At 34.7% G+C, this 27,261-nt stretch overlaps 1 protein-coding gene across 1 annotated transcript in view; it reads left to right on the top strand.

The window, feature by feature from the left end:
- Nucleotides 1-27,261, top strand: part of TEX11 (testis expressed 11) — a 131,236-nt gene that overhangs the window by 68,564 nt on the left and 35,411 nt on the right. The window contains exons 11-15 of the mRNA XM_023537447.1: nt 809-890; nt 3,259-3,337; nt 8,252-8,403; nt 10,564-10,649; nt 18,071-18,208. Of these exons, the coding sequence (XP_023393215.1) occupies nt 809-890; nt 3,259-3,337; nt 8,252-8,403; nt 10,564-10,649; nt 18,071-18,208 (537 nt within the window). The remainder of the gene's footprint in view (nt 1-808; nt 891-3,258; nt 3,338-8,251; nt 8,404-10,563; nt 10,650-18,070; nt 18,209-27,261) is intronic.

Genomic DNA, 27,261 nt, shown 5'->3' on the forward strand with positions numbered 1-27,261 from the left:
TAGTAATGCAAGAAATTACAATTATAATTTGCAACCTCAGTTTATTTTTTTTGTATTAATATCATCTATATTTGCAAAACCTTTTAATACTAGTGCTGACTTTCCCCAACTTTCTATTCTTAAGGCATCTCACACATGAATAGCTATAACCATTTTTTAGAGTTTGGGTCTAATGAGAACAATGTTCATGTAGAGGCTAAATGACTTTGTAGAGAGAAAATTTCTGTTCCGAGGGCCCACACTGCATGTTTAATCTCAGCCAGCTGTTTAAAGATGTACCCTGTCAGGCAAAAGTGGAACCCGGCAAGAGATCACAGATGGCTTCAGGCCAGCTTACTAGGACTTGCAAAAACCATTCTGAGTACATTGTTATGAATATTGATTGTGACAGGCGGATCCTGTAGAAAAGTCAATATGTTTTCTGTTTCATTCAACTATTGTTTGCAAAATACCTTGGCTGTTACCAAAATCTCAAAAGAGAAGATTCTAATTGATGTTTGAGGTTTCGTTTACTGAGACAAGATATGGCCTTACATTCACACAGTTTAGGTATTGACTCTGCCATTAAATGCTTGCCACGGGGTGGAAATGTTTGCATGTTCTTTTCTTTGTATTTCATTTAGATTGAATAAAATATCAGAAAATATCCTCAGGGATAGACCAGATGTTATGATCTGATCTTTTATAATTTTGATTTGCTTTGATCATGAGTCATCCTGCTGTGGTTGAGTAAAACTGGCGATTACTGGAGAATTCTCTTTGACAGTCCACAGTTCTAATATAATTGTGATTTATTTGTTTAAAATAGGAACATTTACACCCGGCTGGGCTTCACTTAAAGATGAAAATCCTCTTGGCGAGCGAAACAGTTAATGAAGAACTCTTTGGAGGTATCTCTGCGTGCGAAGAACACACAATTTTGAAATATCACCACCAGTTTGTTGCACATAAGGTCTTTTGTAGTATAATTTGAGGATGATGGAGAATGAAATTGATCACATAGGAAAGGAAGAAGGTGGTTTGTCAGGAAGAAAAAGAAAGAGAGAATAGTAGCTAATTTAATCGGTAGTAAAAAAGAGCTGAATAAAAGCTATCAATTTTCTTGTAGTCTGAGAATTGCAGCTGTCCAACCCTTCTGAAGTTGTCCGTTACTATGAAGAAAGATTACCTATTGATGGAAAAAGCCTTGTAACGCTGGGCTTTTTATATTACTTGTATAAACATTGCTATTTTTTCAAAATTCTCAAGGGACTAGAATATACAGCTCACAAAGTAAAACATCCTGCTGTACAGCTGTGGGTCATTTGGCAGGTTACTTAACTTCTCTGTGCTTCAGTTTCTTCACCTTCAAAAGAGATAGAATAGTGTCTCCCTCACTGTGTTCTGAGGACTCGTCGAGAAAATGTGTGTAAAGCGCTTACCACCATCCCTGGTGCACGGTGTGCAATAATATTATCATAGTTACTACTATCCCTGTTGTTACTGCTGTATAGATGTATTAAATGAGGCAGAAAACCTCTGCGTGCTGGCCTCTTACCAGTATTTCAGTTATGTTTAGTCATAAAAATAGCTTACTCTAAATTCTTTTAATCTATACATGCTTTATGTTTTTTACTGTATAAAAATATAGTTGTATTATAGAGCTGCATTATTTTTAGTGTATAAAATTATATGTTAGTATAATAACTGATCATCCAATAAATAACAATTTGTAATGAGGACAATAACCAGATTTGAAAGCAGCTCTACATTTATGCTAATTTCATGCTGCTGAAACGTTCTGTAACCTCTAGAATCTTAAGCAATTGCTAAGAGACCTCAGAAGCTGCAATGTAGAAGATTCTGTGTCTCTAGGTAACAGTATCATCTCGGTATATGCAGATGGAACGATGCTAGGAACTGGGAAGACAGCTGCACCTTTCTTTCGCTAGGGGAATAATGAGACTAAACGATTAAAGGAACAAGCTTCCTCAAACTAATCCAATGTGTGAAGACTAGAGAGGTTGTTGGAGTTACCGAGTTCGAAGTGGATTAATTTTGGACTAGATTTCCCCATTACAGGTTTTATCAAAATGTAGATCAAAAGCACAGTTTAAAGTGAAATCATTCTTTATTCCAGATTGTTTTTACTTAACTCAGTCTAGATACTCTTAATCTTCAGAGTAATGAAGTTGCAGTGTCAGATTACGAATGAGGAAACCTCTCTGAATCTAAATTTTCTAAAGTTTAGAGTAATAAAATTATCTTTTACTTTGTTGTATTGAGAGAACATATGAAACTCGTATTTATTATCTTTTTATTTTTTTGCTAGCTAAAGTACTTTATTCTTAGAATGGTCAACCTAACTGCTGGCATTAAAATTTCACTGGTATTTTTGTTGTAGAAAAAGTAGAAATTAAACGAATATACAAGTTTTTTTTTTAATTATGAAAGGGTAGTACATGCCTATTAAGGAAATTTTTGGTAAATACTAAACATATCCACAGTCCATCTTCTGCGATCTGAGCTCCTGACAGGAGCAGGGATTTCGTGTTTCATCCACTGCTGGGTTCCCAGCACCAAGCACAGTTCTGGCCCTACAGTGCCACCCCCAGAGTAAATGTCTTTTTTATTGTGATTATAGTCAACACTGCTTTTAATATCTTTGTTTGTGAACATTTTTCAGAAATTATACTTCTGAAAAGATAACTTTTCAGAAGTATAATTTCTGAAGCAAAGATAATAATAATAATAATAATAATAATAATAATAATAATAATAATAGCAGCTGTCATTTATTGAATGCTTATTAAGTACTAGGAGCTTTGCTATTTAATTTACATGCATTATCTTATGTAACCCTCTCAGTAACCCAAAGAGATTGGTCATGTAGTCCTCATTTTACAGATGAGAGAACTAAGGTACAGAAAATGTAAGTAACCTGCCTATGGCCATACAGGTAGCAAGCGGTTTCAAATATAGGTCTGTCTGACTTCACACCTCAAGCTTTTAGCCACTGTGTTCTTCTCATGTAGTATAACCAAATTGCTTTTCAAAAGGATCCTACTTGTTTACTTTGCCATTCATTTAAGAGTGCCTGTTTCACTGCACTCTTTCTAGCATTGGATATTATTCATAAAGAGATTTCGATAAATTGTTTGGCAAGACATGGTATATGGCAAACGTTTAGGAAGATTTTGAATGGAGAAAAATTATTGAAAATAGCTACGCTTCCTCACAAATGAAACTGATATGATTATTCCATTTTTTCTTTGTTAGCTGGCATGGAAATACTACATCTCAACATGTCTTTAGACTTCTGTCTGCACATTGCCAAACAGCTGATTGATCACGGAAGGTACAGAAGAATTAATTTTCTTTTCTCTAAAGACTAACGTTTTTCTAAGGTTTCCACGAGCACATATTGAATATATATCTGTGTCTATGTATCATGTATCTCCATCTGTATTCACAGAGCACAGTGTTTGCCATTGTGCTGATCAAATTAGACGATGAAACAGCTTGCCTAATGATTTAAATGATCGATTGTCAAGTTAATTTGAAAATTTTTGTTAAATTAAAAAAAAATAAAATGAAAAAGGAATAAGATAGTGTGGCTTTATGAAACAGGAGTAAGACTAAGTTACCTTCAGGCCAGCGTCTGGTGGAACAGGAAGGCGTAAGCAAGTACAGTTCTGCAAGCGATATGCCTCTCTGTCACTATCTTCATGGGTCATCCATGTCAAGGGGACCTTAAGGTACTTGCAGACCTTTTAGTGGTTCTCAGACGTCAGTGTGCCTCAGAGTGACTGGGGACCAAGCCCTTGAAAAGATGCTCGACTTCGTCAACCAGCAGGGAAATACAAATCAAAACTACAATGAGAAACCACTTTGCACCCACTAGGATGACTGTAGTAAAAAAGACAGACAGATAATAAAATAATGGCAAGGATGGGGAATAATTGGAACCCTCATACACTGCTGACGAGAATGTAAAATGGTGCAGCCAGTATGGAAATGGTCTGTTAGTTCCTCAGTAAGTGAAATAGAGTTATGTACCATGTGACCCAGCAATTTCACTCCCAAGTTAAACAAGAAACATATACAAACACTTATATAGGAATCTCATAGCAGCATTATTTTGAATACTCAAATGTGGAATCAACCAAAATGTCTGTCAACTGATAAATAGATAAACAAAGTGTGGTATTGTTACCCATACCGTAGAATATTATTTGGCAGTGAAAAGAAACAGTGCTGATACATGCTACAACGTGGATGAATCCTAAAAACATTATGCTAAGTGAAAGAAGCCAGCTACAACAGCCACGTACTGTCTCATTCTAGTTCTATGATAATTTTAGAATAGGCATATTTATGGAGGTACAAAGTAGGTTCGTGGTTGCCCAGGGCTGTGGGAGTTGGGGGAAATGGAGAGTGATGGCTAATGGGTATTCTGTTTCTTTTTGGTGCAGTGAAATGCTCTAAAATCGCCGGGGTGGTGGTTGCACACTCTGTGGATGTGCTAAACTTAGCCTTTCAATCAGGTACTCTAAATAGATGAATTGTATAGGGTGTGAATTATACCTCGGTAAAGCTGTGAAAAATATGATCACTAGGGGACTTCATAAAAATGTAGAGGCCGACCCTACCTTACTCGAACAAGCCCAGGCCTCTGTGTTCTTTGTTCGTTCTCTGGCAGTTCTGAGAACCACTGTTTTAGACCAGAGATCAGTAAATATTTTCCATAAAGGGCTAGGTAGTAAATACTGTATTTCAGGCTTTGCAGGCCACAAAGTCTCTGTCACACCTACTCAATCTGCTGTTGTAGTAGAAGGCAGCCAGAGGCACCGTCTAAATGACCAAGAATGGCTGGCTTCCAGTACAACTGTATTTACAAAAGCAGATGGCTGGTTGGACTTGGCCTGCGGGCTGTGGCTTGCCAACCGTTGTTTGTAGACCTGTCTCCTACCTGACACACGACTTCCGGGATGGAAAGTCATTCGGCTTCCTCTGGAATGCCTGTGGAAAGGGGGATTGTCGTTATTGTATTTTTACAAAGCTGGAACGCAAAACTCTTTCTCATAGAGATTTGATATATATATTCTAGTAATTTCTAAGGCTGCTAGTTCTGCCATATGGTAACATCTAAATCTTTCACTTGACGGTTCTTCCCCAGTTCATTCTAACAGTGTTCCTAATAAGCTCACTTCCAGGATGTCACTTCCAGGTTTTATAAATATGGTAACTAGAAATGAACACAGTTCTCCAGATCTAACTAACAGTACATGCCTTTCATGTTCTAAATATTCTAAACCCGTGCTATCCAATATGGTAGCAACTAGTCACACGTAGCTGTTTAAATGTAAATTAATTAATTAAAATTAAACAAAATGAAAAATTTAGTCCCTGAGTCTCACTAGATCTGTCATGGCGCAGCAGCCACGGCAGGCTGAGGCCCACCTCATCGGACGGCACGGACGGCACGGACAGAGGACATGTCCATCAGCACAGGGGGATCTGCGGGGCTGCACTGTCTTGGACTATGCTGCTTTTAATGCAGCCACTGTTTACATTAGCTCTTTTCTGGCAACCACGCCTCATGGCTAATTTATTGGGCTTATAAAACTAGATCTTGACAGTATCAGTTGCCTTCGATCCTGGAATTCCGCATGTTGTACTTTCACAGTTGAATCAAGTACCCAAGAGCTGTACTAAAAGGAAAAACCTCAGTTCTTCCCTCCTGTTGCAGGGAAAAACCTAGCTCTTTGCTCTTGTATTTTTCTCCCATGCGTTTCTTCCCAGCGAGTCTCCTTTACTACCTGCACAAAACATTTTACTTCCGGTCATCGAATGTGTGGAGGTTTTCTGCACACCAAGCAATTCTCTGTGACACCAGGTGGGTATCCTATAATTTGACTCAATGCTGATTCTATCTACCTGGACATAACATCACCTCCCACAGATTAAGAGGACTCAATCCCACAAGACTCCTCCTCACTCACACTTTAGGATTTTTATTTAAAAATATTTAAAATTTTTTCAATTACAGTTGACATTCAGTATTATTTTATGTTGGTTTCAGGTATACAGCATAGTGGTGAGACATTTACATAACTTATGAAGTGGTCCTCCTGATTATTTTAATCCACCCCCAACCTGGCACTACAGTTATTACAGTATTATTGACTGTACCCCCTTTGCTGTACTTCACATCCCCGTGACTCTTTCCTAACTGCCAATTTGTATTTCTTAATCCCTTCCTCTTTTTCACCCAGTCCCCTTCCCATCTGGCAATTATCAGTTTGTTCTCTGTTATCTATGAGTCTGTTTCTGTTTTGTTTGTTGTTTTGTTTTATAGATGACACATATAAGTGAGGTCATATGATATTTTTTTCTCTGTCTGACTTATTTCACTTAGCATAATATCTAGGTCCATCCATGTTATAAATGGTAAGATTTCATTTTTTTAGGGCTGAATTCTTTATCCAATTGTCTGTTGATGGACACTTCGTTTGCTTCCATATCCTGGCTATTATAAATAATGCTGAGGTGAACATACGAATGCATGTGAAATTAGTGTTTTGATTTTCTCTGGATAAATACCCAGAACTAGAAATGTTAGGTCATGAAGTAGTTCTGTTTTTAATTTTTTGAGGAACCTCTATACTGTTTTCCACAGTGGCTATACCAGTTTGCAGTCCCACCAACAGTGCATGAGGGTTCCCTTTTCTCTACATCCTAGCCAACGCCTGTTGTTTGTTGATTTATTGACAGTAGTCATTCTGACAAATATGACATGGTATCTCATTCTGGTTTTGATTTGCATTTCCCTAATGATTACTGATATTGAGTATCTTTTCATGAGATAGTTGCCATTTATATATTTTCTTTGGAGAAAGGTCTATTTAAATCCTTTGCCGATTTTTAAATCAGGGTGTTTAGGTTTTTGTTGAGTTTTAGAACTTCTTTATATAATCTGGATATTAAATACATATTTTGCAAATACTTTCTTGCAGTCCATAGATTGTCTTTCACTTTGTTGATCGTGTCCTTTGATACACAGAAATTTAAAATGAATTTATATAGTTCGCTATATCTGTTTTTATTTTTGTTACCTGTGGTTTTGGTGTCATATCCAAGAAGTCATTGCCAAATCCAGTTTCATTCTTTTGCATGTGATATCCAGTTGTCCCAGCACCATTTGTTGAAAAGACTATTCTTTCCTGCCATTGAATGGTCTTGGCACCCTTGGTGAAAATCATTTGACTATATGCAGGAATTGATTTCTGGACTCCGTGTTCTGTTTCATTGGTATATATGTCTGTCTTTATGCCAGCACCACACTGTTTTGATTACTTTTGTAGTATATTTTGAAATCAGGAAGTGTGATTTTTCTAGCTTTGTTCTTCTGTTTAAGGATTGTTTTGGCTCTTAGGATCTCCTGAAATTCCATATGAATTTTGGGATGGAGTTTTCTATTTCTGTAAAAAATGTCATTGGGATTTTCATAAGGATTGCATAAAATCTGTAGATTTCTTTGAGAGTATTGACATCTTAACAATATTAAGTTTTCCAATCCACAAACTGTTGACATTTTAAAATAATCAAAATATACTGGTGTATTATTTGTGTAATCAAACATAAATAAATTTTTAAAAGCAGTTGTTGGCAGAGGGAATGGGTAAATTGCTTTTTTTCTTTCAGTTTTATTAAGATATAAATGATATTCAGCATTGTATAAGTTTAAAGGTGTACAGCATAATGACTTGAGAAAAGGGGTCAAAGGGTATAAACTTCCAGTTATAAGGTAACTGGATACTGGAGATGTCACGTACGACATGGTGACTGTGGTTAACACTGCTGTGTAATGTATTTGAAAGTTGCTAAGAGAGTAGATTCTAGAAATTCTCCTTGTAAGTGACTGGTAAATTTCTAGTGTCAGTTCATGTATCTTCACTGAATCTCATGATCCAATTTTTATAAATTGGCATCATTTCTGGAGAAAGAGCATAAATAAGGTATTAGAGAGATGATTATCTTACTATAGATAGATGTTCATGAAAAGAAAATACTTGTGACTTAATAAATTAGACAATTTGAATTAAATGATTTATTTGGACAAATAGGCTGATTTAGGTATTTAATGATAATACCTAAGCTCAGATATAGTTTTATCTTGCCTGTTTTGCTCATACTCAAACTTTAGTCCCATTAATCAAAAAAACATTTATTGTATTCACACCACTTACAACTGTTTCTCTTTGAACAGAGACTCTGTTGGGTTTAATTTCATGGAGGTTATCTGTGAACATTTCAAGTCATCAGAAAATATTGGAAAAGCTTTACTGTTCCAGGCTGACATACTTTTACAAAGGAAAGAAGAGCTACTTGCCAAGGAGAAGATTGAAGAAATCATGATAGGTCAGTAGGATTTCTGCAGATAGTTTAGAAAGATAGTAATATGCATGTAATTTGAAGATAGATATCAGAACAGTAGCAAAATCCTCAGGTCAAAAGATTTTTCCTTTTTCTCACTTCCTTGGTTTCTACCTAATAACCTTTAACTATAACACCTCGCCTATCCAGATTCCACTTGTTTGGAAAGCTAAAATGAGAAACTAAGCAAAAACAACAAAATCAATCATTAAAAACAGACAAACTTTTGAGTTTTAAAACCCATGTATAAAAGAAAATTGTGTTTAGAAGCCTAATTTTGTATTTCCAGTTAGATCTCAAATTAGCTGTGTGCCTTTAGGCAAGTCGACAATACCTCTGGATCTTGTTTTTTTCCAACTATGAAATGAAGGTTATGAACTACAATCCTGGTTTTTAACTTCTTTTTAGCAGTAGCATTTTTGTTTGATACAATCTCATATGAGCCCTGCCCAAATAAAATACAGTGGAACTGCTTTGGTTAAAGCACAGTTGTAGAGCCAAATCTTAGCATTCCCCTAACCCCCACTTCTCCGTAGAATCATGTATTGTGAAGAGCACAGTTAGTAGGGTCCCTTTCATAGAAAATTCTTGCCCCAATCTATTCTTCTAAGTCTACATATATGTAGAGATATAATTGGAATGATAGTCACTAAATTTTAACACTATCATTTATTCTGATGGTGGCATTTTAGGTGATCTGTTGCTTTCTTTATATTTTACCAGATTGCTTGAATTTTTATAAGTATGTATCATGTTTTTATAAGAACAAAGTTATTGATTTTTTGAAAAAAGTATTTTGACTAGGTAGTCTCTAAGAATCTTTGAACTCTAGATTCTATGAACCATATTTCATTGAGGACACTCTCTCTCCAGACCCTCACTAAGAATCCAGTTTTTTTAGACCTAATTCTAATAAGTTTTGTCATCTGGTTTTCCAACCCTTAGCATTTTAATGGTAGAATATTTTGAAGAGTGAATAGGCCTGCATGGAAATAATATATAGCTAAACTGACTACAAGGCAAGAAAAAACTACAAATTTTATAAAAGTTCTAAAGATTTAAAAAATAGTATTTTAAATAATATGTACTATATAATAATTCCCAAAGGCATCACTGTGATATATTAATAATACAATAAAATGCAATAGCTGTTAGTGTTGTTGACCATGAATGATCAAGCAAAGGTTAAATTGTTCTTCAGAAAACTAGAAAGTATGTTCAGAAAAACATAATTCATAAAACAATTTTTAGAAAAATTAATGAAATGACTTAGACTTTTTAAAATAAACATTTTATGTTTAATGAAAGTAAACTGTCAGCCAACTAGAAAACTTGATTATCCAGAATAACTAATTTTCCTGATTACAGTTAGCCAAAGTTTTATTGTGGTATCTGATTATATACTTATACTCTCAAAGTATTATAATATTTTAAGATATATTAAGACTTAATATATATTAATATTATAATATTTTTAGATATATTTAAAAGCTTTTTCCTCACACGTGTGGGTATTTTTAACTAAGTCATGGAATGAACTACATCTGCTGTCTGGGCTTGGGGGTCAGAGACTGTCAGTGTTCTAATCAAGATTTTTGTGGCAATTGATAGTGCCAAAGTGGTGAAAGAGAAGTGTTTATAGAATTCTATTGTTTTAAACTTTACCTTACTGTGTGCTAATATATTTGAACCTTGTAAATGTCTAGACCAGAAACAGTCAGATACGAGTTAAAATTTAAAATAATAGTTTATGTGTAAACATGGTTTTAAAGTATTTCACAAAGGCTTTAAGGTATAATTGCCCTTTCCTGTGAATGTGGTCTGATCTAGTTGTCTTTTCATTCACAATAACAAGGCACCAGATGATGATCGAATTTGGAACATGGAAAATATGTTAAAGAGAGACTAGGCTGGAAAACTATCACAGATCAATGGGCAAATTACTGTGATTCTACCAATCTCTGATTATATTATATATTCAGTTTTACTAGTAAACTTAAAATTGATGTTGAAAACCTGTCTGAATGTGATTGTGTTTATAGACATTACTTAAAGATTATAGGTTCTGACTATAGTTAGCTCTTTTTATTTAATGTAATAGATCTTGATTTCTGTTTTAAGATTGTGAGTTGTTTTTTTTTTCAGGTCACCAAACAGGAAGAAAACTGACAACAGAATCAATAGGCTATTTACATGACATTCTGTGGGAAAAAGCTGCCAGAAGTTTTGAGGTTTGGAAATAATCTTTTTGTTTTTTTCATCTTTTATATTCTTTTTTCAACCCAACAAATAAAACAGTAGAATGTACAACACCAAGTGCAAACCCTAATGTAACTATGGATTTAGGGTGATTATGATGTGTCAGCATAAGTTCACCAGTTATAACAAATGTATTGCTCTGGTGGAGGATTTTCATACGGGTGAGGGAAAGAGGGGAAGAGGGTATGTACATAGCAGATCTGTCTACGTTCCTCTCAGTTTTGCTGTGAACCTAAAAGTGCTCTTTAAAAAAAAACCTTTAATAAGCGTGGTGCAATAAAAATGCAAAAAATTAGTAATATTTTTTCTCTTAAAAAAAAAACAATCCAGGTTAACTATGGAAAATTTTGACACACACACACGCACACAAAAATTGACACAACAGATGAGTTTTTTAAAAGCACAGTCATTCATAATCTAATCACTTGAAAAATGTTGGTATATTTTCGTCTAATCTTTGTGTGCATTTGTGTGTCCGTGTGTGAAAAACAAGGGGATATATTGTTTTAAAAAAAGTTATGGTAAATTTCTACTTCCAAACAAGATGTACCAGAGACCAGATTTATGTCCTTGCCTGAATACTCCGCCCCTACCTCCACCCCCACCCCCCCAAATAAAGGAAAAAAAATACACGGAAACATAGGTTTTGAGACACTAGATATCAGACAACAGAACGTGATCTCTGGGAGATAGGAAATAAAGAAAGTGAGCACTGCAGTTTTGCAGTTTGCTGCCTTGAATTTCCAGGCTGTAGTATAAGAAGAAGAACTGAAGTGGATTCCAGCAGGCTTTCTCATTTGAGGAGATGGAGCTGAGAGTCTGGGGAGATAAGGCAGCTAGAGTTCACAGCACGGAATACCAGAGAGGAGAGCACAGCACTGAAAGAGAACCACAGCAATAAGAGAGTCCTCCAGTGTTTAACAAAGTACTGATCAAGACAATACGGAATGAAAATATATGAAGCCCAGGGAATAACCATATAAAATTATTAGTTGTAACAGTGCCTAGGGCTCACATATGTCTGGCAGTAGAGCTTGTTCATACCAGCTGGTCTAGAAAACCTCCAATTTATGGGGCACTGGGTAGAGAACTGAGAAGGGTCTCATCTCGGTACTGGAGAATGATTAATCTTACACTGAGCACTGCTTTAGATCTACCTAAAAACCATAAAAGTATGACCTGAAAGGATCAATTTGATCCCAAGGAGCTTTATTGCTTCCCAGAGGAGAGGTCGAGAATATTTTTCAGAATACAAAATATTCCAGCACCCAACAAGGTAAAAATCACAATATCTGGCATCCAGTAATAAATTACTAAGAATACAAGAGGCAAGAAAATGCAACCTATACTAAAGAGAATAAGCAATCAACTGAAACTGACACAAAAATTAGCATTAACAGAGGACATTAAAATAGCTTTTAATGATTGTATTCTGTATATTCAAAAAGGTAAGTAGAAGCACCAAATCAAACTTCTAGAAATGAATAATGTATCTAGGTTAAAAATATTTTGGATAGTACTAACATCAGATTAGACATTGCACAGGAAAAGAGTAGTGAACTTGAAGGCAAAGCAATAGAACCTATCCAAAATGAACCATGCAGGAAAACAAAAACAACTAAAAAAATTGAAAGAGCATCAGTGAGCTACAGAAAAACTTCAGATAGCTTAATATATGGGTAATTGGGATCCCCAAATGAAGGAGAGAATAAATATCTGAAAAAATAATGGTTGAAAACTTGTAAATGTAAGGAATATTCTGAACCCGTAAAATCAGAAAGCTTTAGCAAACTCCAAACATAAGAAATAAAACAACACCAAGGCACATAATAATAAATTGCTCAAAACCAGTGATAAAGAGAATATCTTTAAAGCAACCAGAGAAAAATGATACCCTGCACACAGAGGAACAAATTAAGGAGAACATTAGATTTCTCATTGAAAGCAATGTAAGCAGAAACACACAGTGAAACAACATCTTTAAAATAATGGAAAAAAACTATCAATCTAGAATTCTCTACTCAGTACATACAATATTGTTTAAAAATTGAAGTACTTGTAAGAACGTAAAATAGTGTAGCTACTATAGAAAGCAGTATGGTGGTTCCTCAAAGAATTAAAAATAGAATTATCATATGATCCAGCAATTCTGGTTCTGAGTATATTTCCAAAAGTATTGAAAACAGGATCTATAATCCAAAAAAGGAGACAAAATAAAATTATAAAAAATATTTAATAAGCCAAAAGAAGACATAAAAAAAGAGGAAAGAGGGAACAAATTTAGATGGGAAAAATAAAAAACAAGTAGCAAGATGGTAGATTGAAATCTCAGCATATGCAAAATCACATTAAATGAAAATGACATCAATATCCCAGTGAAAAGGCCGACATTTTTCAAATTGGGTAAAAAACCCAGGCCCAACTTTATGTACTGTTTAAAAGAAACATACTTTAAATATGAAGATACAAGTAGAATACAAGCAAAAGAATGAGAAAAAAAGAGAGAGAGACAAGATTATTCTAAAATTTATACATAAAAGCAGAGGAGTGAAAATAGCTAAAAATGCTGAGAAAGAGGAATTAAATAGAAGGAAACACTTTACCTTATATAGCTAAGTAATCTAGACTGTGTGGTATTATCTGAGAGATAAACACATAGATCACACATAGATCAATTGAACATAATGGAGAACACCAAAATAACCCCACATAAATATGCTCAACTGATTTTCAACGAAGTGCAAAAATCTTCAATGAAGAATGGTCCTTTCATCTAATGGTGCTGTTGCAATGGACATCCACAGGTAAGAAAAATAATCTTGATGTAAACCTCACATTTCATACAAATATTAACTCAAAATGAAATCAGCAATGGAGAAAACCTGAAAATTCACAAATTCATAGAAATTAAACATGTCCCTGAATAGCCAATGTGTGAAAGAAGCAATCAAAAATAAATCTTAAAAACTCTTGTGTCAAATGATAATGGAAATACAACATACCGAAACTTATGAGATGCAGCATATATAGTTCTAAAAGGGAAGTTTACAGTGGTAAATGTCTAAATTTAGAACAAAGAAAGATCTCAGATTAACAACCTAACTTTACATCTCAAGGAACTAGAGAAAGAACAACAAGCTAAGCTCAAAGATAGCAGAAGGGAGGAAATACCAAAACTCAGAGCAGAAATAACTGAAATAGAGACCAGGAAAATCAATAAATAATAATGAAAATGAGAGGTTTTGGTTCAATATATGCAAATAGATAAATATAATTCACCACATTTAAAAAATGAAGGATACAAATAATATGACCATCTCTTTAAAAATTATTATTATTACAAAAGTTTATTCTTAAATGTACAGCAGTCTCTTAAGACAACACTTCGTTCTAGCTATCGGTTGCACAGATGTTATGGCAGGGAATCCAGATGTTAAAACAGGAATGGAATTAAGGATCACCAATGCCTTAGGTACAAGGAACAGCTCACTTTTTGCCAGATTTCTTAATTCTACATGTGGCCGGGGGCCCTTTCCTGCAGCCTTTGCTTTTGGCATCTTGAGTTTCTTCTGCTGCTCTTCTTTTGCTTGAATGCCTTTATCTTCTTCACGCATCTTCTTGGTCTGTTTGAGAGGATACTTTTTGCTACATTCTCTGCAGGACAAGGCTCCCGCCACCCCTTCCCCCAATATGATCATCTTAATAGGTGCAGAAAAAAACATTTAACAAAATACAACATTCTTTCATAATGAAAACTTTCAACAGATTAGGTATAAAAGGAATGTACCTCAACAAAATAAAGGCCATATATGATAAGCCCAGAGTTAACATCATAGTCAATGGTGAAAAAGCTCGAATGCTTTTCCTTAAAGATCAGAAACAAGACAAGGATATTCATTCTCACTGCTTCTTTTCAACACAGCACTATACATTCTAACCAGAGCTCTTAGGTAAGAAAAAGAAATAAAAAGCATCCAAATGGAAAAGAAAAAGTAGAATTGTCCGTTTGCAGATGACATTATTTTATATATGGAAAACCTTAAGACCACCAAAAAAATGATCGGAACAAATACACAAATTCACTAAAGTTGCAGGATACAAAATCAACATACAAAAACCAGTTGTTTCTATATGCAAACAATGAACTATCCAAAAAAGGAATTAAGAAAACAATCTCATTTATAATAGCATCAAAAACAATAAAATACTTAAGAATAACCCTAATCAAGAAGATGAAATATCCGTACACTAAAAACTATAAGACGTTGAGAGAAGTTGAAGAAAACACAAATAAATGGAAAAATATCCTAGGTTCATGGATTGGAAAAATAAATATTGGTAAAATGTCCATACTATCCGAAATGACTTACAGGAAAACCTGCCGTTTGTGACAACCTGGATGAAACTGGAGGACATGCTAAGTGAAATAAGCCAGTCACAGAAAGACAAATATTGCATGATCTCAGTTACATGTAGAATTTTAAAAAGCCAAACTCATAGAAATAGAGAGTAGAATGGTGGTTACCAGGGTTTGGGGGTTGAGAAAATTGATATTTTGGTCCAAGGAAAAAGTTATACTGTCTATAAAAAGTGTATGGTGTCTGTAGTTATAATAATATATTGCATAATTGAAATTTGCTAAGTAAATATTAAAGTGTGCTTACCACAAAAAGTAACTAGGTGAGATGATGGATATGTTAATTAGCTTTATTTTGGTGAACATTTCACAATGTATATATCAAAATGTCTTGTTTTACACCTTAAGGTTAGGTGCTGGGAAATAGAATGGTATTCTTGTTACTTTTTAGAAAGCCTGTAGTTTTTTTAAATTTTAACTTTTAATAATTCTTTAATTTTTAAATTATAGTTGGCATACAGTGTTATATTAGTTACAGGTGTACACCATGGTGATTAGACATTAATATATCTTATGAAGTGATCACCCCAGGAAATCTAGTGCCCACCTGACACCATACATAGTTATTAAAATATTATTAGCTATATTCTTTATGCTATACTTTATATCCCCATGACTATTTCGTAACTACCAATTTGTACTTCTTAATTCCTTCCCTCTTTACACTCACCTCCCCAACCCTCCTCCTATCTGGCAAACATCAGAATGTTCTCTGTATGTATGAGTTTGTTCCTGTGTCATTTGCTTGTTTATTCTGTTCTTTGATTTCACATATAAGTGAAATAATATGGTATTTGCCTTCGTCTGACTTACTCCACTCAGCAGAATACCAAGGGGACCTATATTTCTTTACTGAATTGGTGAAAAAGTACTTCAGAATTCCTTGTCATATCGAGTCTTTTTTTCCCCCTCATTTTCCAGTCTTGCCGAATAATTTCTTAAACTCCCAGTTCCAACAACTGGAGAAGAATCTTAATTCTGAAGAGTCAAAGGCAGCATTGTATCTACTCAGCACAGTTGTTCCTAATTGAAAAGTGTCTTATTCCTTTTAGGTGATAATGACTCCTGTTATTCCTTGAAAAATGTGAAGCTTCTTGATAGGGTACAAGGGACTCATCTACGTTACTTTGGTGTGCATGGGCAATGTGAATGTTCTTAGCTTAAAAAGTCATCTGGGTTATTTCTATTCGATTTTTCCCACTAGCTTGTTATCACTGAAAATTTTAACGTACCTCAAAAATAAAAAAAATATATTTTGTATGAATATATAATTATAATAGTGAAAAACCTGGAAATTAATGAAATATCCAACATTAAGAAAATCATCGTGTATTAATCGAATGCTCTGTATTCCTTAAATTGACAACTGTGAAGACTAGCAACTTAGATTAATATTTACAAAAATTTAAATAGAATAGAACATGAAATTCTAATATGAATTATGATTACAACTATATGAAATACAAAAAGATAAATTTAAAATGGAATGTAGAAAAAACAGCTGTATTAGCATGGCGAATCATGGGTGTTCTTTTTTAAACTTTTTATCATTATTTTAACAACTTTTAAATTATACTGAAAATTTTCTAGGGTGGCTTACTGTCCTCTCATGCTCTTCATCCCATGTGTGAAATTTCATTTTTTTGAAGCTTTATTGAGGTTTAGAAGACAAAAATTATAATATGATTAAAGTGTACAACTTGATGATTTGATGTGACATATGTATACTTTGTAAAAGTGTCCTAATAGTTGATTTAATGAACATATCCATCACTCATGCATTTGCCCCACTCCCTTTGTTTTAGTGAGAACACGTAAGTTCTACTCTCTAAGGAAAATTCAATTATAGGATTCAGTATTATCAACCATGGTCGCCATGTTATATATTAGATCCTCGGACCTTTTTCATTTTACAACTGAAAATTTGTACCCTTTTACCAATGTCTCCCCATCCTCCAACTTTTGGCAACCACCATTCTACTCTCTGTTTCTATGAGTTTGACTTTTTTCTTTAGATTCTACAGGTAATGATTCCATGCAATGTTTATCTTTGCCTGGCTTATTTCACAGGTTCATCCATGTTGTCACAAATGGTGGGATTTCCCTTTAATATAGCTGAATAATATTCCTTTGTATACATGTACCATACTTTATGCATTCATCTATAAACAAAAACCTAGATTGTTTCCACACCTTCGCTATTGTGAATAATGCTGCACTGAACATGGAAATACAGATATCTCTTTGAAATAATGATTTAATTTTCTTAAGATATATACCCAGAAGCGAGATTGTTGGATCATACGGCAGTTCTATTTTTAATTTCCTGAAAGACCTCTGTACTGTTTTCCATAAGTGGCCGTAGCAGTTTACATTCCCACCACCAGTGTATTAGGGTTCCCTTTTTTCCACATCCTCTCTAACTCTCGTTATTTCTTGTCTATTTGATAATAGCCATTCTAACAAGTGTGAAGTGATATTTCATTGTGGTTTTAATTAGCATTTCTCTGATTATTATTGATGTTGAGCACCTTTTCATGTACCTGTTGGCCATTTGTATATTGTCTTTGGAAAAATGTCTGTTCAGATCTTCTGTCTATTTTTAAATCTGGTTTTGTTTTTTTTTTGCTATTGTAGGAGTTCCTTGTATAAATTAGGGATATTAACCTCCTATTGAATATTTGGTTTGCAAATATTTTCTCCCATTCCATTGGCTGTCTTTTAATTTTGTTGATTTTTGTGAGATTTCTAATGGAAGGGAAGAATAGAAAATATTCATTGTCACTTTATAACTTATACTGATTATTAAGAGTGTTAATTAAATGCACTTAGAACTCAACCAGAGAGAGTGTTGTGTTTTGGTTGTCTGAAAAAGAAAACAATACCTTTTTTGTTTGTTTCTAGAGGTGACTTGGAAAAACTAGGGTCAAATGTAGAGATATCTGTGTGATTTTGTTATTTCTTTTTTAACTTTAGGTAAAAAGATATGATGATGCCCTACAGTGGTACTGTTATTCTCTGAGATTTTATGAACATGATCAAAGGGATCTGGACTTGGCCAAGCTGAAGAGGAACTTAGCTTCCTGTTACCTGCGTTTGGAACAACTCGATAAGGTCTGTTGATTCATCTCTTTTTCAAGGGCAGCAAATGTCATGCTCAGTGGCAGAGAGGTAGTTGCAGTGGTATGACTTCCTGTTAGATTAGGATATCTGAGAGTTCCCTCATACAGGATTCAGTCAAATGGTATTTTCTTGATTTACACACTGTACACATTAATCAGTGGAATTCCCAAAAGGAGATAGAATTTGGGAGATTATAAATTCTATGACTTACTGTTTATATTTTGCACTCTGTTCTGAAAGGTAATATATCATTGGAACCCCTGAACAAAGTTATCTGCTACTAACCATCTATAATATTGTCCTTTGAAGCAGACTAAATTTTGCGGTACATATTTTTTTTTTTTTGTCAAGCATTTAAGGAGAACAAATGCTTGGGTGAAATGGTCATTCTTTTACTTTCTGGGTTATTACTGCCTTTGTATCCACTCTAGAAAATGTTCAGCAATTGAGTTTTTATTAGGACAAAATTCTTGAAAGTAAAAGATGAAAATTTATTTAAGGATAGAACCATTCATACTTCCTAAAGCAGTTGGAACATTTCTTCCTTTTGTTATCAGGAGATGGTATTGGCTTGTGAAAGGACAAAAAACAGGAAGACAAATAATTAGGACAAGTGTGGACACAGATAAAATATGAAGGTTTTTGTTGCTTTTCAAGTTTAATGACAAGTTTAGGAGAAAGTATGTGGTTAAGGGTTGTAATTCCAGACACTTCCTTTGAAGATTTATTTACTTTAAAGAGTTGTTTATCTGACTAAATACTTCAGATTTTCTTTCAAAAGAATATATACCATTTAGTTTATATGTTATAAATTTATAGTCCTGGAAGAGAAGTTGAAATTTAACTTAATTCATCATAGCTTTGCACAAGCTAGCATTTGTTTCATAAAGATAGTTGACCACTGTTTACTTAAAGACTTGAAGATTATCATACAGATTTTGTTACCTCATTCATTATCTTTCTGCACAGGATATCATTAACTGTTTCAGAAAGATAGTTGCCTACTGCTGACTTAACATTTTTGTAATTTCCATGATGTATGTTAGCCTGGCACATTGGGAAGGACCAGAGCCTAGAGCGAGACATGCCAGTTGAGGGGATGGGTGCATCTGTAGGCCAGGGAAGAATACCTAACCAGATCGTCGACATAGAAAGAACACAGTATGTACACCGTGCTAGTCTCTGAGGTTACAGAGATGAACAAGAGATAGATGCCTTCAATTCAGCCAAGCAGCTGGCATCAGGGAATCCTAATGGGCAGATAAGCAGATCATGGCAACGAGGGAAGTCTAAGTATTGAAAGTATTTCATAAGTTAGGTACACAAGTAGTGGGCATTGTATAAATGTATCAGTGAACAGATCTTCAACCATAGAGGCAGGATTCTAATCTTTGGGGTGTTGGGGATACGTGTAGATAGATGAGAAAGAGAAGGTGGTGCTCCAACCTGGAATATGAGGCTGTTTCTAAGAGTAGAGCTCAGGCATAAGGGGCCAGGCTGGGATACATTTACCATAGGGGAATACAAAGTAACTAGATATAGTCTCCCAAGACTGGAGGCAGTGGTTCATAAATCTCCTCTAACCAATGTCAAGTTTGATTCTCGAGGCCTAATATAGGCCTGAGCCTGTAATTGGGAGTTCAAATGCTGTTAGTAGCGAGGAAGGGAAGAAGAGGAGAGTGGGAAATGAGGCATACTCAGTGTACGACTATATCATTTAAGGCGAGATTGGCAGTGAAGGCAAAGGTTATTCTGACAATGTTCAAGGAAACCTTGCTGATTACTGTTAATGTAGTTTTCCATTTCATTCTTCCTTTCTCGAACTTACCAACGGTTGATTTAATACTCTCCATATGGGAGGAATACTCTCGTATGTACTAGGACAAAGAGAAAGGTAAAAAAAAAATTACACAGTTCTTTATATTTTACTATTCCCACCTAGCCTTATTAATTTTCATCGTCTGTATTTTTTTCACTTTTTCCCTTGAGCTATGTGAACATTGTTCAGAAAATTTATGAAACCATGTTTATTGGATATGCTAAACTTTCATGGTTTTTCAGCTCGGCACTCAGTAAAACTAATTATTGTTGGCTTTGTATCATATTCCTCGCAAAGGTGATTCCGAAACATTTTCTTGTCCTTTAGCCCCCATGACTTATCCTTTCTTTTAGCAGAAAACTGTATCTTGTAATTTTCTGAGCTTGTAGCAACGGACATGAACTTCATCAACTTTTCTCTTCTTTACTCATCCTTTCTTCTCCCATTTCTCTGAGAAAGAAGTAACTTTCTCTGAGGACCTTCTCTAGAAATCTCAATCTTAGCTCTTTAATCTTTCTTTCTTGACTATTTCTTTCCCCATCACTATATATTTTTGAGGTTTTCTTTATTCTTCGACCTTATCATCCTCTTTAAATTATAGTTCTCTCTTTGTCTTTCCTTTCATCACCAAACGTTTTAACCTGAAATTAACCGCCTATATTTTTTCAGTATTCATTAATTCATTCAGAAAATATTTATTGACTGCCTACTACATGTTAAGTACTGTACTAGGCACTGGAGATATAGTAATGAATAGGCAAAACTCCTACAGTCATGGATTTTATATTCTACCAAGAGAAACAGACAATACAAAGATAAATGTTGTGGTATGTTACAAAAGTCAGCAAATTTTCTGTAAAGAATCAGATAGTAAATATTTTAGACTTTCTAGGCCATGTAGTCTCTGTTGCTGTTGTCTCATGAAAGCCGCCATAGACCGTATGTAAACAAATCGTCTTGGCTGTGTTTCAATGAAACTTCATATTTAGGAACACTAAAATTTAAATTTCCTTTATTTTTATTGTGTCATAAAATATTATTTTTCTTTTCATTTTTTTTTCAACTTTTCAAAAATATAAAACCAGTTTTAGCTTATGGACTGTGCGAAAAATAGATGGTGGGCTGGATGTGGCCTATAGGCTATAGTTTGCCAACCCCTGATATATTAAATACTGATAAGAACTAAGGAGAAAATTAAGCAGGAGAGGGTAGTATTAGATGTTTTAGAAGAGGAATGAAAGGTCGAAATTTTAGTTTATTTTTTAATTAAGTTTATTTTTCAGTTACATTTGACATACGTTGGGGGGATTTGGAGCAGAAGAGTGACATGGGAAAGCACTGGCTTTTATTTTAGTAAGATCATTCTGGCCGCTGTGTTGAATAGACTAGGGTGGGTGCAAGGGTGGAAGCAGGGAGACCAGTTAGGAGGCCATTGAAATTATCTAGGCAAGAGATGATAGTGTCGTGGACCAGGGCGGAAAAATTGTGGATGGTGAGAAGTGGTCAGATTTCTGACAGATTTCTCTGACATACCAGATGTAGGTTAGGAAAGAAAGACTCGAGGATGATTCTTAAACTTTTGACTTCACTATCAACTCCTCTCTTGATTTTTCCGCCTATGATTCTGTAACCTGCTCTTAGGAAGATCACTAGTGATCATTTAATGATCAAATTTAATGACCTTTTCTTAGTACTCTTTGTCCTCTGATCTCTCCAGCACAAAACAGTATAATTCTGTCAACTACTTCTTTCTGGAAACTCCCTTTGGGTTCTGTGACATCTTTTAATCCTATTACTCTGACTATTCCTTTTCTATTTCTGTTACTAGCTAATCTCTTTTCACCAAATAAATGTTGGATGAGGACAGGTACTATGTTTATCTCGTTCACCATTTTATCCCTAATAACCACAACCAAGTTTGGTACATGGTAAATTTTCAATAAACATTTGTTGAGTGAATTTGTCCTCTGGTTCTTTCTTTTCTATGTTCTGTATACTCTCCCCTCAGTAACATAGCAACTGTTTTCTTAGCTTCAACACTTCATTCCCAAATCTAATCTCTAGCTTTGATCTCTCTCTCATAGCCCACATTCACTCTTCTACTGTCTTTGGGTATATGTCCAGCTATCTAAGACCCAAGTCTTAGCGTCATGAATTCCTTTTTCTCCCCCTATGTTCAATCATGTGCTGAGTCTGATCAAGTCTACCTCTGAAATATTTTTGCCAGCTCTCTCCTCTTTCTTCTTCATCTCATCACCCTAGTCCAAGCCCTCATTATTTCTGAGACTATTGGAATAATCATCTGATTGTTTTATCTTGCTCCGTAATCTTCACTGGCTCACTGTAAATAAAGGTCAAATTTCTTAGTACTTAAGGTCCTTTATAATCTGTAAATTAAATAATCCTGTTTTATTTCCTTTACGTATGTACTGTGTTTGTCTTCAACTGGAGGACCTGCTGCTTTCTAACCATGATCCGTGCTTTTCTGCCTCTGCACCTTCCTCTTGCTTCTCTATTGCAAATAACCTCTGCCCTGCATCCCTACCTTTTAAAATTATTGTTTTCAAGGCCTACCTCCTAATGATAGTCTTAGCTTCCTTAGGAAATTTCTGAGAATTGCTCTTCCTCTAAGACTTTGTAACAGTTCTGTTTATACCTAGGTACTTATGTTCTGACTTGTATTCTAGTTATTTGTTTATATGTTTTACCCTCCCCCACCATTAGCTTATGACCTCTTTGAGGAGAGGGACCATATCTTATCTTTATTTTCCCTGATCTGTCTAGCATAGAGCCTAATACATAGTAAGCATTCATTACATTAGGAAATAGTCATAGAGACTCAATAAATACCAGTCAATTCATTTCTTCTGATTTAGGAATTCCATTTGTTCATGCTCTTTCGGTCCTTGCTACTGTGGATAATTGGAAATTAAAAGTGATCAAGATCAGTGAGTGCCCTTGATTATCAGAACTGAATGAGATTATATTATTTAAAAAATTAGCACATTATTCCTTTCTCTAGTTTCTTTCTCTTTGAGAAGAAGAAAACACATTTTATTTTATTTTGCTCTAAAATGAAATATTGACTTATAGGTCACAAGTTAATTTGGGCATGTCAGAGGAGTTGGAGAATATGTTCCACTGAACTCTTAGTAGATTATGTTACATATTTATCAGTTCATACATTTGACAACATCATTTTGAGATAACAATATATTAAATATAGGTAATTTCTTTGTTTTTTCTAAGTTGTATAAATGTAAAATTTTAATTGCCATTATCCATTGAGTATCTCCAGTACTTTATATGAGACAATATTAAAATATGTAGTTTCATAGACTTAAACTTTACTTTGGGGAGTTTGTAGTACCTTAAGCCCAGTACCCTAATTTTATTATATTATTTTGGGGATTTTTGAGTTTTTGGTTTGTGCAAGTCATACGCTTAAATGGACAGACCTAGTATGGGACAAATGGGCTTGTGTTCTAAGTATAGGAGCAGTTTATTGCTGCAGCTTGATATAATGGGATTTGGTTATAAATCATTATAAAACCTTAATTTTCATTAAGAGACAGATAATGGATTGTTTTGGTGATAGCCTGTATAAGCTGATGGTAACGCACAATTGAGTTTTCTTTAACTCAGTACAGAAATCCCATCCTTAGCTTGCAACTGTGGTTTAGGTACATGTGTGTCATCAGTACTACTATAGATTGGTAAAACAAAGCACAGTCTCAAAGCCTAGTATGGTGATAAGACTGACCATTGTCACAAGACGAGGCTATTTATAGAGTATTTATATGACCTAAAGTGAAAACAATCACGTCTCACATGCAGGTTTTTTATATTGGTTCTGTTTACTATATGAAGTTCTAAAAATCGTGCCTTTCGGTTACAGGACTGAGAATAAGCTTGTGATCAAAAGAAGTGAACCAGTAATGTTCACTAGATGGCGCTGTGGCCTCTGTTTGTACTATAACTGCTTGTTGATTTTGAAGTGATTCTGTGATGCTTTGGCGGGGATATAGTCTTGCCCACCAATGGATCTGTATGCATGTTAAAGAAAGTTAGCTCTTCAGTAAACATGAGATGAAGGTAGATTGTGGCTCATTCTTGATACAGCTGTACTGTAAAAATACCGTCATTGAGTTTTCAAGTCAGCAGATATTTATTGAATGCTTAATCTGTGCCTGGTAGTATAGAATAAGTAGAAAGCATGATCCTTTCTAGAACACAGGATTTACAGATATGAAATAATTAGAAGGTAATAAAAGTATACAATTGAATATCAAATTGTATATATCATATGAACTTAGAATAAAAATACATAGATGAGGACCTTTGTGAAACTGATTGACTATACATCTGAACTGAAGCTGCGAAGAATAACTTATGTCAGAAGATAGAGTCAGATCTGAAGGGACCTCGATGGGCTGAAACGATGACATTCTAACAAGACGAAGACAAACATCCTTTACTTGTATCCTCAAAACCAACTGTGCAAGAACAGAATAGATGAAATCTGGCTTAACAGCAGCACATGTGAAACACTCAGGGTTGTTAGTTGACTGTAGGATCAACATTAGCCAGTAATCCTGGGGAGGTTCATTCAAGTTAGGTTGCATCAATAGAAATAGACTATGTAGAAGAAGGGAGGCAATCACCATGTATTCTGCTCTGGTTACACCATATCTGGAATATTTGGTTGGACTTGGGATGGGGGGCAATACTTTAGAAGAAAGATGTTGACAAACCCTAATGTGCCAAGGGGAAGGCACTCAGGATGGCGAGCGCACTCAAATCCATCTTATTTGAAGAACAGCTTAAGGAATATGTATGTTAAACTTGGAAAATGGAACATTTAAGGAGGAACATGATAGCTTCCTCCTAGTAATTGATTGGCCGTCAAGGAATAAGAGAATAAGATTTATTTCGTGCATGTTTTTTGGGCGAGAACTACAAGGAGTGAGATTTCAGGTCATCATAAGGAAACTGTCTAATGATTAGACCTGTCTAAAAACAAATGGATTTTCTTAAGTGTTAGTGAATTCCCTCTCTCTGAGAGATAGGCAGATTGACTATTTTACAGAGGAGGTTCAAGTATTAGAAGGATTTTTTGACTAAGAGAACTTCGAAGTGTCTTCCAACCATATTGTTTTAAGATTGCAGTATAATCTACTAAAATCTGTAATAGTCAAAGAAGATTTTGTGTAGTTTTTTAGTTCACAGGTCATTGAATTTTAGAACTAAAGGGACCCTTACAAATCATTATTAATTTCTTTTAAAAATCAAATTTGTTGAAGTGTAATTTACATAAAAGCACTCATTTTAAGTGTGTAATTAGATGATTTTGACAAATATGTACCCCGGTGTACCCAACAACCCAATCTAAATATAAAATACTTTCATCATCCCAAAAGATTTTCTCGTGCTCCTTCCCAGTCAGTCACCATGTCCACTCCCAGCCTCAGGCATTGACCGATAGGCTTTCTGTCACTATCAATTAGATTTATCTTTCCCAGCGTTCCATATAAATGGAATCGTACAGTACGTGCTTTTTGGGTATCTGGCTTCTTTCACTCAACATAATGTTTTAGAGACTCACTCATGTCGTTGTATATATCAATAGATTGTTCCTTTTTATTCCTGACTAATGTTCCGTTGCATGGATATACTGCAGTTTGTTTATTCATTCATCAGTTGAGGGCATTTTGGTTGTTTCCAATTGGAAGCCATTGTGAATAAAGCTATTATGAACATTCAAGGTAGAAGTTTTTGTATTGATATTTGTTTTAATTTCTCATGGAGAAATATCTAGAAGTGCAATCGCTGGGTCATATGGTAAGTGTGTGTCTGAGTTTATAGGAAACTATCGAGCTGTATTCCAGAGGAGATGTGTCCTTTTACAGTCCTGTCAGCAGTGGATAATAGTGCCACTTCATCCACATCCTTGCTGCATATGATATTCTCGGTCCTTTTTAACTTTCACAATTCTAGTAGGTGTGTTGTGGGTTTGATTTAATGGAGTCAAATTTATTATATTTTTCTGGTTTATGTTTATCACGTACTAAGAAATCTTTCCCTGTCCTGAGATGGAAAATTTTTCTGCTGTGCTTCGTTCTGGAGGTTTTATAGTTTTTGCTTTTGTGTTTAGGCCGGTAGTCCATTTTGTGTTAATATGTGTGCATGTGTGCGAGAGAGAGACAGAGACAGACTGAGGGGAGGGGAAGCAGGCAGAGAGGCAGAGAGAGGTAGGGGCAGAGACACAGTGAGATATAAAGATCAAGGTCCATTTTTTCCCATATAGATACATGTTGTTCTAGCACCAGTATTGAAAGACTCTCCTTAGCTAATTGAATTACTTTGGCACCTTTGTCAAAAATCAATTGATCATGAATATTTGGATCTACTTCTGTACTCTATTTTGTTCCATTAATTCTATGTGTCTATCCTTATGTTAATACTTCCCTCCCTTGATTATTGTAGCTTTAAAGTAAGTCTTTAAATCAAGCGGAGTCAGTCCTCAACTTTGTTTTTCAGAATCTTTTGTCTACTCTAAGTCCTTTATATTTCCACATAAATTGTAAAGTTAGCTTGTTAATTACTATAAAAAATGCCTGGTGGGTTTTTATTAGGACTGCATTGAATCTATAGGTCAATTTGAGGACAGTTAACATCTTAATATCATGTTCCAGTCTACTAACACAGCATTGCTCTCTATTTAGGTTTGTTTTAATTTCTCTCATCCATATCTTATAGTTTCCAGCAAAATCTTACACATATTTCGATAAGTTTTTCTCAAGAATTCATGTTGTGACAATATTGCAAAGGGTCTCACTTTGGTTAATTTCAGTTTCCAATTGTTCATTGCTAGTATATAGAAATTGATTTTTTTAATTGTGAGAAAATTTACCATCTTAACCATTTTTAAGTGTAGTTTTTGCTTTTGTACATCCTTTCTACTGTATGTTTGCTCTGTATTTCAGCAATTTATGCTAGTATCTTTATAGTTTTCTTCTTTATATTTTTTCAGATTCATCTTGCAATTCTTTTTCTAACTCCTCGAGACAGATCCTTAGCTCATTAATTTACAGTGATCTTGAAATATATTTATTACATAATATACTTAATACACTTTCTTCTAAGTACTGCTTTAGCTGTAGCCCATGATATTTTAAGTAAATTTTTATTGACGTATAACCTATATAGAGAAAAATAAACAAAA

This window comes from Pteropus vampyrus, unplaced genomic scaffold (genome assembly GCF_000151845.1).
Source record: "Pteropus vampyrus isolate Shadow unplaced genomic scaffold, Pvam_2.0 Scaffold191, whole genome shotgun sequence".
Classification (NCBI taxonomy): Eukaryota; Metazoa; Chordata; class Mammalia; order Chiroptera; family Pteropodidae; genus Pteropus; species Pteropus vampyrus.